The 16,211-nt window shown below is 36.2% G+C and overlaps 1 protein-coding gene across 15 annotated transcripts in view; it reads right to left on the reverse strand.

Moving 5' to 3' along the window:
- The window catches only part of LOC137030018 (adhesion G protein-coupled receptor L3-like), a 433,419-nt gene that overhangs the window by 66,750 nt on the left and 350,458 nt on the right, over positions 1–16,211 (reverse strand). For all 15 annotated transcript variants that reach the window (XM_067399942.1, XM_067399940.1, XM_067399945.1 and 12 more), the window contains 4 exons: positions 15,773–15,982; positions 15,179–15,399; positions 14,867–14,933; positions 14,664–14,755 (listed from right to left, as the gene is read on the reverse strand). In XM_067399942.1, coding sequence (XP_067256043.1) covers positions 14,664–14,755; positions 14,867–14,933; positions 15,179–15,399; positions 15,773–15,982 — 590 coding nt within the window. The remainder of the gene's footprint in view (positions 1–14,663; positions 14,756–14,866; positions 14,934–15,178; positions 15,400–15,772; positions 15,983–16,211) is intronic.

Consider the following 16,211-nt stretch of genomic DNA (forward strand, 5'->3'; position numbering starts at 1 on the left):
CAAAGCAGTCCTAAAACCTTCTTCTTAGAAAAACTTAGTTCTTAGGAGAACTTTGATGAACTTTTTTGATCCACTTCAAATGTTGACTACTGTATGACCCATCTCTAACAGTGACCCGAACATAATTTCTGCAAAAAAGCATGACAAAACCAACCGCAAGTCATAAACAAGATCAACCACTTGTAAACACACACACACACACACACGGGCTGTTACAGAGATGCACAGGTGTCGGGGGTAATTACCACACACACACTGAGTTTGGGTCTAATAACCACACCAGGTGCACAGCAAAATAAATGATTAATGGAATTAAAGTGGAGACTATTAAACATCATTTTGCAGTGTCCATCTTAATGACAGGGACATTAATGGACATGATTGGCTCATAAACACTGGCTTCATAATACTCGATGCCTGTATCTAATGAATGAAGAGTGTTTATAATGAAGTATAATAATTATTGTAATGCAGTATATCCTTTTATCATGTTGTTATTTTTAATTCAAACTATTAAAAATGTTTAAAACATTTCAAGTTTTTGTTAATTGAATTAAAGCTGAAATAAAATAAATAATAGATTAATTAATAGAAAAATGAAAGGTAACACTTTACAGTAAGGTCTCTTGCAATAACATTAACAACCAGTAATGTATTTGTTACAGTATTTATTAATCTTTGTTAATGATTGTTAATAAAAATACAACTGTGTAATGTTAGTTCATGTGAGCTCAGGTCCATTAAATAATATTAACGGATGCAACTTTTGATTTAATAATGAATTAATAATTAATTAATGAATAGTTTGTTCATGTTAACTAAAGTAGTTAACTAATGTTAACAAATGGAGCCTTATTAAAAAAAAAAAAAAAAAAAAAAAAGTTGATTAAACTAAGAGTTAGTTCACCCAAAAATGAAAATTCTGTCATTAATTACTCACCCTCATGTCGTTCCAAACCCGTTTCAAGGTCCAGAAAGATATTGTTATTACGATATTGTTGAATAAAGTCGTTATTTTATTCTTTACAGATTTCATCAAAAACATCTTAATTTGTATTCTGAAGATGAACAAAGGTCTTACGGGTTTGGAACGACATGAGGGTGAGTAATTAATGACAGAATTTTCATTTTTGGGGGAACTAACCCTTTTAGTTTAATTTATAAATAATTTTTTATTTGGTTTTAATTTGTCAGATGTTCAGCTATTAATTTGGGTTAGTTTACCAGACTTATTAATTTGGGTTAGTTTACCAAATTAATAAGTTTTAATTTGATAAACTAACCCTTTTTAAATTACACATTATTGAAACCACAGATAAACACAAATTAAAATGTTTTTTATTTAATGCAAGTTTATTTAATGCAAGTTTATGCATTTAAGCGGAACTCAGTAAGATTTGCGAAGCTCCCCCTACAGGTTCCTTCAGTGAATCACACTGTTGTAAATACTCCAAGCGCAGCTCTGGACTACAACGTTCACCAGCGCAGTAGTTTTGCAAATACAGTACAAGAAATCTCAATGGAGGTGGGTAATTTTCGAAATTTTCTTATAAAGTCATAATATATACATTGTTTTTGAATTACCATAAAGCATTTTGTCACTCTCGCGTGAACGTGAACATGACGCGAGATTGTGTCGGGTCGATGCAGCTTAACTTGCAAGTGCTGTTTTCTGGCGTAGCTTTCTGCCAGAGGGGGGGTTAATGCACACCTCAAACACACCACTACAAGTCAATTAACAATCTAAGGACTTAGAAAACTATTTATGAAGGTAAAAAAGTTACTTAGTTCTGCTTTAAATTAATTTATTTGCAAGTGAATGGCTGACACTCGGTTAACACTTGAAAAACCACACACAGCGATTGTAATAGTAATCTAAGCAATGGTTTATAGTTAAAAATATTAGTATTTTTCTTACACACACATCTATCATTTGGCTTCAGAAGACAATTCATTCACTGGGGTCACATGAATTACCATCACAACCAGTATTTTTGTGGTTTTTCAAGCGTCAGCCATTTACTTGCATTTCGGGTGATCTAACGCTTTAAAGCAAGGTTCAATTTATTTCCAGAAATGTAACTTTCTGCAAGAACATGCAACTGATTAATTACTAATTATATCACTTGTCATCAATAGGATTAAAAAAGTAATAATTTTCCTTTTCAATAAACAGTCAGTGCAAGACAGTGTTTAACCTTAAGAATGTAGGCATAAACAAACATTAATGTTACTATTTAACTAACTTAACTCAGTCAATTATTGATAGTGACTTGAAAACATGAGTGTGGCATTTCTGTGTGATATTTATGTGAAGATCAAGAGCAAATTTCAAAATGTATTTTAAAGCGCACTGCAGAAACTCAGCACTTTGCAACTGGTAATTCATTGAGTTTACAAAATGAGTAGTCCTAACTCGACACAAGGAGGCAATACTGGTTGAATTTTTTTCTTTGAATCAACAATAACAATAAAGAAAACAACTATAAACGTGAGTTGCTTTTTTTTCAGATATAAAACAAGTTGTGATGTCTGCTGTTTATAGCCAAAATGATGGTCACTTTAACAATGGAAATCTCTGCAATCAATTTGACTGGATTTATAAATATGCAAATTACCTCAAATATTGCAGGAATTGGTGGAATTTGCATTAATACTTAAAAAAAAAAAAAAATTGGGCAGCGTAATAAATTTTTTGAAAGTGCCAAACCAAATGCATATTAAAAACTCTTAAATAGCTCACACTCATGTCCAAGTCTCTTTACTAGCGTTTAATCACCATTTCTTGCTCTCATCTCGAGGGAATAATAACCTGTAGTTCTTACACTTATTTGAGAAAAAAAAAAAAAAATGTGTTTCCAGAAACCTCATCCTTATGCTTTTACTTTTATTTTTCCTGAAGCTACAGTATGCAGATGTAACTCATTCACACCTTTGTTCAACCTCTCTAAAACACACTCGTGCTGAAAAACCCAGGGCGCATTTGAAGTTTAATTGAACCAGATAGCGGCGACTCGTTGCGTTAAAGAGGTCCTGCTGGGAGTTTAACAAACACAAGGCTGCGATTGAACATCTCTCCTCCCTCAGGTAGCCTGCTGCTGATCGCCCGGGTTAAACATGAAAAATTAACGTGAATTATGATAAAGAGACTGCTTTTAAACCGTTTAAGAGAATTAGCAGCAATTTGTCATATCGTCTCCAAGAGTGAATCTGCATCCCAATGGCAGCTGTAATTGAGTTAGTTGGAGGCATAAAGTCTTGACGGAAATGTGAATAATGTCCTCAAGGTGCTGAGTGATGATTTCATCGAGAGACATGTCTGTCTGCACAGAGCCTTCTAGAAACACTTTGAGTGGGTTTAACTGAGTCACAGATTAATGAATAAAAGGAATCGCTCATGACACAAGGATCAAAATCAGACCGCCCATGTCAGTCCTGAGTTGTTCCTGTGTCACACATGAAATGAGTTTTATGACATATTGCTGCAAGACAAGTCAACCAATCGAAACTAGTTGACATTGGAAATACTAGTCATTCATTTTTCCCCCCTCCATATTTATTTTTTGCTTTATATTTCTACAAAGGCTATGTTTCAAATTATTGTCATATTAATGTTACTTTTTAAAAATTATACATTATTTTGAATTGTATATCTGGAGCAGAAAACAAAATTGCTTATACTTCAGACCTTGCATGCATTAATTTCCTCCATTTAATGAAAACATCAATAGCAGTATTGGTATCAGTGATGCCTTCATTCATTCACTCTAAGAAAAAAAAAAAAAGGTTCAATATAGAACCTTAAAGGGATAGTTCGCCCGAAAATGAAAAATTTATGTTTATGTGCTTACCCCCAGGGCATCCAAGATGTAGGTGACTTTGTTTCTTCAGTAGAACACAAATGATGAATTTTAACTCCAACCGTTGCGGTCTGTCAGCGTATCAATGGGAACTCCATCTTTAAGATTAAAAAAAAACATGCACAGACAAATCCAAATTAAACCCTGCGGCTCGTGCCGACACATTGATGTCCTAAGACACGAAACGATCGGTTTGTTCGAGAAACCAAACAGTATTTATATAATTTTTTACCTCAAACACACCACTATGTCCAACTGCCTTGAGCATCCGGTGTGTGAGGTCTGAATGCACTCTGATGCCGGAAGTGATCTCTCGCACGTAGACGTCAATGAGTTCGAGAGTTCACTTCCGGCATCAGAGTGCATTCAGACCTCACACACCGGATGCTCAAGGCAGTTGGACATAGAGGTGTGTTTGAGGTAAAAAATTATATAAATACTGTTCGGTTTCTCGCACAAACCGATCGTTTCTTTCGTCACTAGCCACAGGGTTTAATTTGGATTTGTCTGTGCATGTTTTTTTTACTCTTATAGACGAAGTTCCCATTGCCATGCATTATACGACTGACAGACCGCAACAGTTGGAGTTAAAAATCATCATTTGTGTTCTACTAAAGAAACAAAGTCAACTACATCTTGGAGGCCATGGGGGTAAGCAGATAAACATACAATTTTCATCCCTTTAAAGGGATAGTTCACCCAAAAATGAAAATTCAGTCATCATTTACTCACCCTCAAGTTTTTCCAAAGCTATTTGAGTTTCTTTCTTCTGTTGAACACAAAAGAAGAATGCTGAAGAATGGTAACCAGAAAGTTGACGGTAGTCTCAGCCTCGGGTGTCATGCCCACGCACCGTTGGCTGAACGTCTGAAGCATATGGCACACAAAATTGAAATTGCCTCAGGAGTTTCGAAGTCGTCATCTGATTGGATGAATTCTACAGGATTTCTGGGAGATGTGCGAGTAATCTTTGGCGTTTTGACACCAAACTCCCTCATGGAAGAAGAAAGTTGTCGTGTTTACAACTGTGACAATTAGCGCTTATCAGGATCAATTAAACGCTGGAATTTCAAGAGTATGTGAAGCTCATGGCATATGCTCTAAAATACGTCTAAGAGTTGTACACGCTGGTCTGTTATTGTAGGGCTTAAATAATGCTGAACAAAACCCCTAAACATGATGCTGAACCAAAACGAACTGTGATTAGTTGCTTTACATGTCAGCCAGACACCCTCTGGGGAGTCCTTGGCCAATGAAATGAAAACTCAATAGCCAGAACTAAAGTCTGACCGCAGAAGGCTATTGACAGTAGCTATTGACTTCCATAGTAAGAAAAAAAAAAAAAAAAAAAAAAATACTATGAAAGTCAGTAGCTACCGTCAACTGCCTGGTTACCAACATTCGTCCAAATATTTTCTTGTGTGTTCAAAGAAACTCGTATAGGTTTGGAACAACTTGAGGGTGAGTAAATGATGACAGAATTATCTTTTCTTTTCTTTCTATTTTTTTGTGATCTATCCCTTTAAAGGTTTCTGCCATGTGCTCCATAGAGGTTCCCATGAAAAGATCATTTTATGGGTTTAGCTTTACTTTATTTTTTTTTTTAATCATTTTTTTAATTTTGATTAAACGTAATTAATTACACAACTTGTAAACATTCTTTATAACAAGTAGTTATAAAAATTTAAATAACCCATTAAACATGAAAGTATTATGCAATCATTTATGACATTTCTCTTTGTATAGAAGTACTACAGAAGTAGTACTTAGTAAAAAGATGCAATTAAACAAATATTTAAATATACAATCTCAAATGTTGTTTCTAGATGAATTTGGATATTCAATGTGAAATGGTATACTGCAACATAAAATGTATTACAAATTAAAATTTTTAGGTTTGAAACATGGCGCGAATCACTTGCACCAAATAAATGATTCACAAAGGTTTTCAAAGCTTCATGAAGCAGTGTTTCAGAAGCACCCATCACTAATTTTACTTAAGTTAGTTAAATGTGTTTTACTTAAGTCCATGTTGGAAATTTATTTGAAAAATCGGAGTGCAAAAACTGGTCCCACTTCATATTAAATGTCCTTAACTACTATTCACTAACAATTAATAATTTGATACAAAGCATTTATTGTGCACATACAGGTTTTTACATTGTACTTATATTAAAAAAAGATGAAAACCTGCAATTATCTATAATTACACTGTTGAATTTTTGTTACAGCTTAACCCTTCTTTAAAACTAACCATACCACCAAACCTGTCCCTAACTATATACCTGTACCCCCCTCAATAGCAGCAAGTGTTTTGAACACAATAAGTACACTGTACCTAACACTTATTATATTTTATATAAGTACACGGTAGTTAAAGACACCTAATAATAAAGTGTGACCCAAATATTTGCAAAAAGGAAAATTCAGTAGATTTTACATTTTTTTAAGTGTAGATCATCAGTAAAACAATCTGTAAAAGGAGAGAGATGAGCGAACACACACACATATGCACATACACACATAAAACTTCAAACACAAAAGGAAGTGGGCAAGTGCAGATGACCTTCAGAGGGACACATGACCGGTGGAGAAACAGGTTGATCTTACCAGTGCCACTCCACTATGACACAGCCGTCATAATAGCGATAGCTGGACAAACCATCAGCAGACACGCACACAACAGAAAACAAGAACAAATAAATGTGTGAATAAAAAAGAGAAACAGAAAATAATTCCTTCAAAAAAATGCAACAACAATTAAACAAATAAGGAGAAGCTGCAACAAACACAACACTTGAACAATTTAGCTCTTAAGAATTTAACAAATTTAGGACCAAAGAAATAGTTTGATGAGCATAATTTTCTTTCCATTTTTCCTACAGACGCATGACATTGAGGAAGGACATATTAAAAGGATTTACCTTTTATAGCCAATAGCCTTTAGTTGGTCAATTTAATGCATCCTTGCTGAATAGAAGTATTAATTTCTTTAAAAACACACTTACTGACCCAGTAGTTCAGGTTTTTGATGATGAAACTGTAGTTTTAACCATGAGAATGAAATAATAATGTATATGAAATAATACATGTATTTTTAAATACATTTATTACTGGATTGCTACATACAACTACATGAAATCACAACAATAATTTCATGATAATACCCATTCTTTAAAGTCTTTAAAGTTTTGGGCTGTTCGTATTTTTAATGCTTTTGAAAAAAGTGTCGTATGCTCACCAAGGCTGCATTTATTTGATTAAAAATTCAGTAAAAACAATAATATTGTGAAATATTATTACAATTTAAAATAACTGTTTTCTATGTAAATATACTGTAAAATGTAAAATGCAAAGCTGAATTTTCAGCATCATTACTCCAGTCTTCAGTGTCACATGATCCTTCAGAAATCATTCTAATATGCTGATTTGCTGCTCAAGAATGTTGAAAACAGTTATGCTGCTTCATATTTTTGTGATGCAGTTTTTTGTTTTTTTTTAAGGACTCTATAATTTATTTGAAACAAATCTTTTATAACACCATAAATGGCTTTACTTTTGATATATAATATATAATGATATATAATGCATCCAATCATACCGACTTTTGAACGGTACTGTGTTTGTTTTAATAGCTTTAGATCAGGTGGTTTAATAGTGTTCAGTGCTTCCCACAGGTTTGAAATCTACTTGTGGTGGTAGCCAGGTGAAAAATCCTCCTATTACCCACAGCGCAAAAATGGTCTACTACATGTGACAAACAAATAATTTGTGATTTTTAAAGATTTGTATTTATTGAAATTCATTTTAATTACATAGGCTACTATTACATTTAATTAAATACTAATATTATTGAATAATATGTGTCAAAATATGTTCTTAGGCTTTTCTTCTTGTGGGGGAGCATCCAAGCTGGAGACTACAATAGTTTACTATGAAATAAATGGATATCAAAATAAATGCAATTTATTGTGTAACCAAATTACCAATAATGCCCAGAAGAAAAAAACAAACAAACAAAAAAAAAAAAACTAGTGAGACTTTTAATTATAAACAATCCCGAAATACACCGGGGCTCTTTTTTTGAAATGTCTACACTATTGAGGGCTGATTCTTCAGATGAGAGAGATTTAATTTCCATCAACCGTCTCTAAAACATAAAAGCCATACAGTAGACATTGTCATAAGTCATAAAACTCGAGTTCATTAGCAATCACTTGGCATAATTGTGTGCTATTCATTGATTGGGAATCACTTTGAAGCAGTCTGAAGCACTGTTGCTTGAGCCTGTAGAATGCGCAACAGTGCCTTCACTAGTTAATCGATCACGGATGGTTTCACTAACTCGGGCGGATAAAAAATAAAAAATAAAAAATTAGAAGAGGATAAAAATAATAAAAGCAAAAATGTGTCTCCAAATATACTTGGGCGGCCGTTAATATAGCTATTTGGCCTGCCCAAGTAAAGTCTATGTGTGGGAAGCACTGGGGTTTGATGTGTCAAATGAATTTGGCAGCTGGTGTTTACAACTAAGGGGGTGAATTGTCCTCCAATGGAAAAAACTAAAAACAGCCCTGTGAAATGACGCCATCTATATTTTTTGTCCACTTTCCCAGGTGAGACAGCATTTATGAGACATAAATGCAAATATGTGCTGTTTTGTCACCATTTGGAGTGCAATAGCAGGGTGAACACACAAAACTGTGTGAGTTGTGGCCGGTGGTCTCACACATAAATGAAGGCATATATCTGGATTTGTTGTGTGACAGAACTGAGGCGTTGAGGTCGTGACCTCTGTGAGCGGAGCAGGGTGGACGTAGGTTGGTTTGCGGTTAATAACTCGACCTTCCAAATAGCCTTATAAATCACATCACACGCTTTTAAATCTTTTTTATTTCTTAGAGACGACGGTTATAAATCATACAATGTACAACAGCAGCAGCACTGATGTTCATACAAACCTAAAAGAACCTAAATAAATTGGATACAATGCGAGATAAGATATTCTGAAGATTATTTCCACTATTTTTGTTCATGCAGCAAAAAAGTCAGCGTCCAAAACAATCATGGACTCCATTGACTTTACTGTATGGACAAAAAACACTAAGACATTTCTTAAAGTAGCTTCTTTTGTGTTCCACAATAGAAAGAATGTCATACAAGTTCGGGATGACATAAGGGTGAGTAAATGGAGACCTAAAGCTATGAAGCTCAAACTCAGTTTTAATATTGGAGGAATTATTACAGTTTTTACTGTATTTACACTGCAAAAACTGCTGTTCTTACTTAGAGTTTTTGTCTTGTTTCTAGTCAAAATATCTTAAAGTTCTTGAATTTTACTGAATCTAAGAATTTTTAGATATTTGGACTGGAAACAAGACAAAAATTTTAAGTAAGAACAGCATTTTTTGCAGTGTAGATCAAATAAATGCAGCCTTGGTAAAAGAGACTTCTTTCAAAACATAAGAAATCTCACCGATCCCAAACTTTTGAACAGTAGTGTGTAACGTATTGTGATATATGAATTGCTCACACACCCACAAATAAACGCACTCACAGTTTTTGCGAGTGTTTCTGTTTAGTCTCTTATTAGAGCAAGTAATCAAACATCTACAGATCAAACTAATACAGCCGAGTATGAAAACTACTAACAAGAGACTGTCATTATCTCATTATTAGCATGAATAGAACGTCTGATTACAAGAATTATCCCATTTAATCTGAGACCCCATGGAGGGAGGAGATGTGGGGCTGTAATAAGACCCTCGCTCATGAATTAATCAAACCATTCACCTCTGGTGTTGTGATTCAGTTTTATATGGTCCCGTTCAAAATTAATATGAAGAAGCCCTTCTAACAAACTCTTCAGAATACAGCACTTCAGCAGGGTTCTGGCAGTAAAAAATCCCATTTGTTTCTTCCACAGTGAAATTGATTTTCAGAAATAATGTATAAACCTCTCAAAACAGAGATAAGATGAGGTACTAAACTTGATAACTAGATAATCCTAAATTGACTATTTACCCTTGTGGAAAAAGAAGTACACTATAGCATATTTTTAAAAACAGTAAACACACAGTAAAATAATATACTTAACTGCAAACTCAATGCAATGTTTTTGGACACTTAATTACATATTAATTGCAATTAAATGAAAATATATTATAGGTTAAATGTATATTATAGGGATGCACCGATACCGATACCAGTAAAACATAAAAGCCATACAGTAGACACTGTCATAAGTCATAAAACTCGAGTTCATTAGCAATCACTTGGCATAATTGTGTGCTATTCATTGATTGGGAATCACTTTGAAGCAGTCGGAAGCACTGTTGTGTGAGCCTGTAGAATGAGCAACAGCGCCGCCTTTGTGGCCTTTGTGAAATATCCACCGCGTCTCTCCAGCATACGTGGGAATGTGCAGTTTTCGCGCGCAGCTGCACACAGAACCAGCAGATAAGAAACACGTAGGGCGAGAGGAGATTTTTCACTAGTTAAGATGAGGTACTAAACCTGATAACTAGATAATCCTAAATTGACTATTTACCCTTGTGGAAAAAGAAGTACACTATAGCATATTTTTAAAAACCGTAAACACACAGTAAAATAATATACTTAACTGCAAACTCAATGCAATGTTTTTGGACACTTAATTACACATTATTTGCAATTAAATGAAAATATATTATAGGTTAAATGTATATTATAGGGATGCACCGATACCAATACCAGTATCGGGTCCGATACCAAGCTAGTGTACTTGTACCCGTACTCCCCCGATACCAGAGACAGATACCTCGTGTGACGTAACTGACAGAATTTCAGACACAATGTCAGCCTCAGAGGTGTGGAAATACTTCAAAATTAATGATGACAACCCACACATTGCAAACTGCATGCTTTCAATCACAATTCGTTATTGATTAGTGAAAGCGGGATAGGCAGAATCGTGCTGAATGACACAGACCAGAAGTGCTCTCTCTTTCTTAAGTGCAATCCCAGTTCAGACAGCGCACGATCAGTTCTCCTCGTGCCTGAATGGTCACAAAAATGCACACATAGTTGTCAAAACGTCCATCATGTGGAGTATCTCATGTAAATACAGTCGGTTATGGCTTAAGTCAACGTAAACATTTGGGTGAAAACAGGATGTGTGTCAGTATCCATGGATTCGGTCTTAAAGGGACCATAGCCTATATTTGTAATTTATGTTAATAAAACAACAAAAGATGTTAAATAAATGTATATATGGTAAATTAACCTACTGTATCTGACATATATTTTATTTGTATCTCTGTAGTATTTGTTGTATTGTTTGTAATTTGTTTGTAAATATCTTTTTATATAACAACAATTAAATATATTGGTTATTATGCCCTTCTTACGTTATTGGACACTGTGAATTTTTTGTTCTTTAAGATTTTGACAAGCACATAAAAAAATATGACTTCTTTTCATTAGAGTAATAATAAAGAAGCTGTCCTACATCCATTAGTCTCACTGTGTTGTGTTTGGAAAACTGCAACTTCACCAAAAAAAAAAAAAAAAAAAAAAAAAAAAAAAAGAGAGAGAGAGAGAGAGAGATGAATAAATGCATCGGTAGGCATCGGTATTGGCGAGTACCAGAAAAAAGTATCGGTACTTGTACTCGGTACTTAAAAAATGGTATCGGTGCATCTCTAGTATATTATAAATGCAATTAGTTAACCACTAAAATCGGACTTAAGTACATCATTATATGTAATTTTATAATCACTTCTATTGTTATTGAAATATGGTTGAAGTGTACTGCCAAATGTACTGATGTAACAGGTGTTATATTAATTCATTAATTTCATGCAAAATCTCTCCCTTTGTTATTATCAATTATTTTATATTTATATAATTATTTTGTATTCTTGGAATTATTCTTTTAATATTTAATTTAAATGTATTCTTTTAATATTGATTTATTTTATTTGAGATGTTATGTTCATTTTTTCAGTGATTGGTGTTTCGTTTAATATGGTACGTGGGTCCTTTAAGAAATATGTTCCGGTGTTGTGCCGAATTTCGACCCCCTGCCATATTATTACCCCCCTAATATTGTAGGTTTAGGGGTAAGTGTTAGGATTAGCGCCCCCTACCTTATAACCTGAAAATTCAGTCAATGGCCAGGAAAGAGAGGTACATAAAGTATATTTCTGAGAAGCCATATTTCTGAGAAAAAGTAGACTGAAAGTATACTATCTTATTTTTAGTTTAAAAGACGTATACCAAATAGCACACCTGAATAAACTTCTTTTTCATAAGGGTTAAGAAACAGTCAGAAAAGTGGCCTTTTATTTTATTATATTATCTGCAAGTACACTGCACTGAAACTGCACATTCAAATGAATATCAAATTAAGTAAGGAATAACTGACGATGGGTCGTTGAATTATTAGAAAAATAATGCACACCCATGGTGGTAATGCCTCGGTGTTATTTTTCAATAATTCAATGGCCCGGAGTCAATTATTCTGCTTATACTACGGATACCACACCTCAAAACATTGTTCAGATGATGTACTTCAAGACATTTGTCAGATGCATTTGTCATAATTTTGTGGCAAAAACAAATTTTAATTTTTATCCTATTGTTTAATATTTTAATTTGCTTGGTCAATGTTGTTGTGGGTTTTGGTTCTTTTGCTGTAAGGACCTTTGCAATAACTGAAATAATTTGGCGAAGTTACATGGAACTGTAATGTGGTCATTACAGATCTGCCTAGAACTACTTTAGCCATGTGTTTCCCTGAAAAAAAAAAAAAAAAAAAAAACTCTCTCCTAAAGTGCATCAAGTACACGGTCTTGTGCCTTTGTCTTTTTTTTTTTTTGTTAGTTTTCTTTAAATCAATGCTTGTATTACTGTGATTCATTTCTGAGCTGGTTGGTTTGGTTCAAGGCTATGAACTCTCTGTGGAGAATATGTTTCTGAAAAGCCTGTAGAGAAAATGAATGGGAAAAATACTTCAAGAACAAATCCCAAGGCCACTGCAAATGTAGGTGATCACTTTTGAGCTCTACACATGAATGCATATGTACATGTTTCAGTCAGGATTTATGCACTGTGTCCATCAGAATTTTCTGTCTGTTATGGACAAAGGGACATATTAGTCCAGTTTGGCCTCTTAACACACACACACACACACACACACACACACACACACACACACACACACACACACACACACACACACACACACACACACACACACACACACACACACACACACACACACACACACACACACACACGTTTGTTTTTGTGAATTGTGGGGACTTTCCATAGACTTCAATGCATTTTACACTGAACAAACTGTACATTCTATCCCCCTACCCTGCCCCTACCCCTAAACCTAACCCTCACAGGAAACTGTGCAAACTTTTACTTTTTCACAAAAACTCATTCTATATGATTTATAAACCCATTTACATTGTGGGGACCGCTGGCTGGTCCCCACGATGTAGGTGAACTCAGGTTTATATTACATCATGGGGACATTTGGTCCCCACAATGTAATATAAACAAAAGCACACACACACACACACACACACACACACACACACACACACACACACACACACACACACACACACACACACACACACACACACACACACACACACACACACACACACACACAAATGCAGATCCACTGTGAAATCTCATCCCATCCACAGCAATAATACTATAAGATCATTGACTCAAACGGTCTGATTAGTATGGATCTCACAGACAAATGCACACACATGAACAACTGAACACACACTGTCCTGCTCACTATGCTGGATCTAAGGGGACAGCCATAAATTAGCATATTTATAGTCCTTTCAGAGCTCTGCTCTCCTGAGTGGCTGTGTGGCTCCGGTGATGAATATTCATGTGCGTGCTGAGGTTAATTTGGGCAGAATGTCTGCTGCTCTTTCCTGTGAAACAACACAGATCTTCAGGTAACGACAACCTCCCCACAGAATACACAGACACACACACGCACGCTGTGGGATACCTGTGCCAGTTTTACTTTCACCTCAACCTACGACAATATGAAAAATGAGCCATGCGAGTTCCTCAGTAGATGGTCAATGGGCCACTTAGACTTCTGTCCATAAACTTGAAGTGTGTCATTTCTGCACAATTAGTGCCATGAAACAGAACACCATGATTGTTTCCAAACAGGTTTCTCATAAACAACACTACTCCTGTTACCAGACAAATGTTGTCTGGACAAACAGTTAGTGCTGCAAAATTCACAACATTGCTTGAGTCTGAAGTTGACATGTCAGGCTGCTCAAACAAACTGAGCAATGTTTTAACTTTTGTTGAGACCTGGTGTTAAAATGCCACACCCCTTAGAGACTCCATCTACAACTGGCTCCACCCTTCTGTAAGCACCACCTTTCACAGAATCCACCCATCAAAGGCTCCTTCCTTCAAAGAGCCCATCCCTCAGGCTCCACCCCTCACCTATCAAAGACTCCTCCCACCACAGGCCCTATGTTTCAAAGGTCCCCTCCCTAAGACTCCACCCACCACAAGCTTTAAGTCTCATATAAATTCACCTCACAGATTCCACCAACCACAGGTCCCACCTTTCAAAGGCTCCTCCCCAAATAACCCACCCTAAACAAATCCGCCAGATGCCCTACCCCTCATAGACCCCCATCTACGACTGGCTCCACCTTTCACAGACTCCACCCATTACATGCCCCACCCATCGAAGGCTCCTCCCTTCAAAGAGCCCATCCCACAGGCTCCACGCCTTACTGTCAGGCTTACTTGATATTGTCAAGGCAACCAGAATCTGGCTTCAGGATGGCAGTGTGGTGGAACATCTTGTACAGAGCGATTCCTAGGAAGATCACATTCAGCTAGGAAAAACAAAAGCATAGGATTGGTTGAGGGTTCACACATGAGTGCACTAGATTGTACAATACTGAATATTTTGAATGTAGTTTTTAGAGAGCATCAGGGCTGGTTACCATGATGATGAGTGTGGCGGGGCCTATAAAACTCCAGATGAAATAAGTATCCAACCGCAACCAGCACCTGAAAATGAGAGAAAGTCACATCACTCGAGTTTCAAAGCTACACACACACACACAAAGGAAGCAGTACTGTAGGTTGTCTCAGAGGTTCTTGTGTCTTTTGGCTGATACAAGAGAGTTCTTTCAATTATTCAGACTTTAATTTCCGCAACATTAGACTAAACTTCAACCCTCCTGCGACCACACACACACTCATTCAGACTCGTTCAGATCATATGAGTGTGTGTGTGTGTGTATGAGACTCACACTCTGTCTGTCCCATAACTGCGGTAATCCACTGCAGCAGAAACAGCCACAATGAGGGCAGGAATGCCATATCCGGCCAGGTAGAAATATCTCCTGCGTGAATGCTCACTCTCAAACACTTCCACCAGCATGATGTAGAGCTGAACGCCTTCCAGAAACATCCACGTGAACGCAGACAAGAAGAAGAAATGCAGTAGTGCTGCGAAGACAGCGCAGGCGATCTGAAACGCAAGCAAACGGTCTCGTGAGGAGGTGTGCTATGTGGACATTGATGGATGCTGTTCAGTGACCTCACAAACCTGCTCAGATAATTGAAAAATGTTAAATAATAGGGTTTAAAGATTATGATTCATGTATGATGTTCCTGCATTAGAGTCACACACACTGAACGCTCTCACATTAAATCTTTATGACACACACCCACTTGTGCTATTTCACCCTCACATGAACTAATAAAAACATGCAGTTAGCCAATTTGAATATGCGATGTTCCCAGCTACATGGTACAGAAAGATCAGTACTTCAAAAAATAAGGATTTTTAATGTGATAAAAAATGCAATGAAAGATGATTTGTGTGTGTATGTTTGTCGTACAGGCTGGTCTGTGCGGTTGATGCCGGTGAGGAAGAGCGTTTCAGCGATGAAGAGCGAGATGCAGAGGTTCTTGTGAATGGTGTTCCTGTCGCTCTGGAGGCCGCGGAAGAAGCAGAAGGTGAAGATGCAGACGAGCAGACAGACCAGAGACAGCAGGATGCCCACCCACGTGATGACGTCCAGCAACAGATCATGCACAGGGTCTGTCGTCTACAGAGAGAGACAGAGATTAGAATGTTTTCACATTCCTTTGAACATGAATATTATACCTGGGTATAAAAATATCGCTGCAAGCAGCAATTACAGGACTGAAGCACAGCAGCAGATACACAGTGACACCATCAAAGTGTCTGATAGCATGAGAGCACATCAGAGCAATGATTTCAGACATTTACATCAGTGTGAGCAGTCCATAATTTTGTAAAGACCCCTACATTTT

This window comes from Chanodichthys erythropterus, chromosome 11 (genome assembly GCF_024489055.1).
Source record: "Chanodichthys erythropterus isolate Z2021 chromosome 11, ASM2448905v1, whole genome shotgun sequence".
NCBI lineage: Eukaryota > Metazoa > Chordata > Actinopteri > Cypriniformes > Xenocyprididae > Chanodichthys > Chanodichthys erythropterus.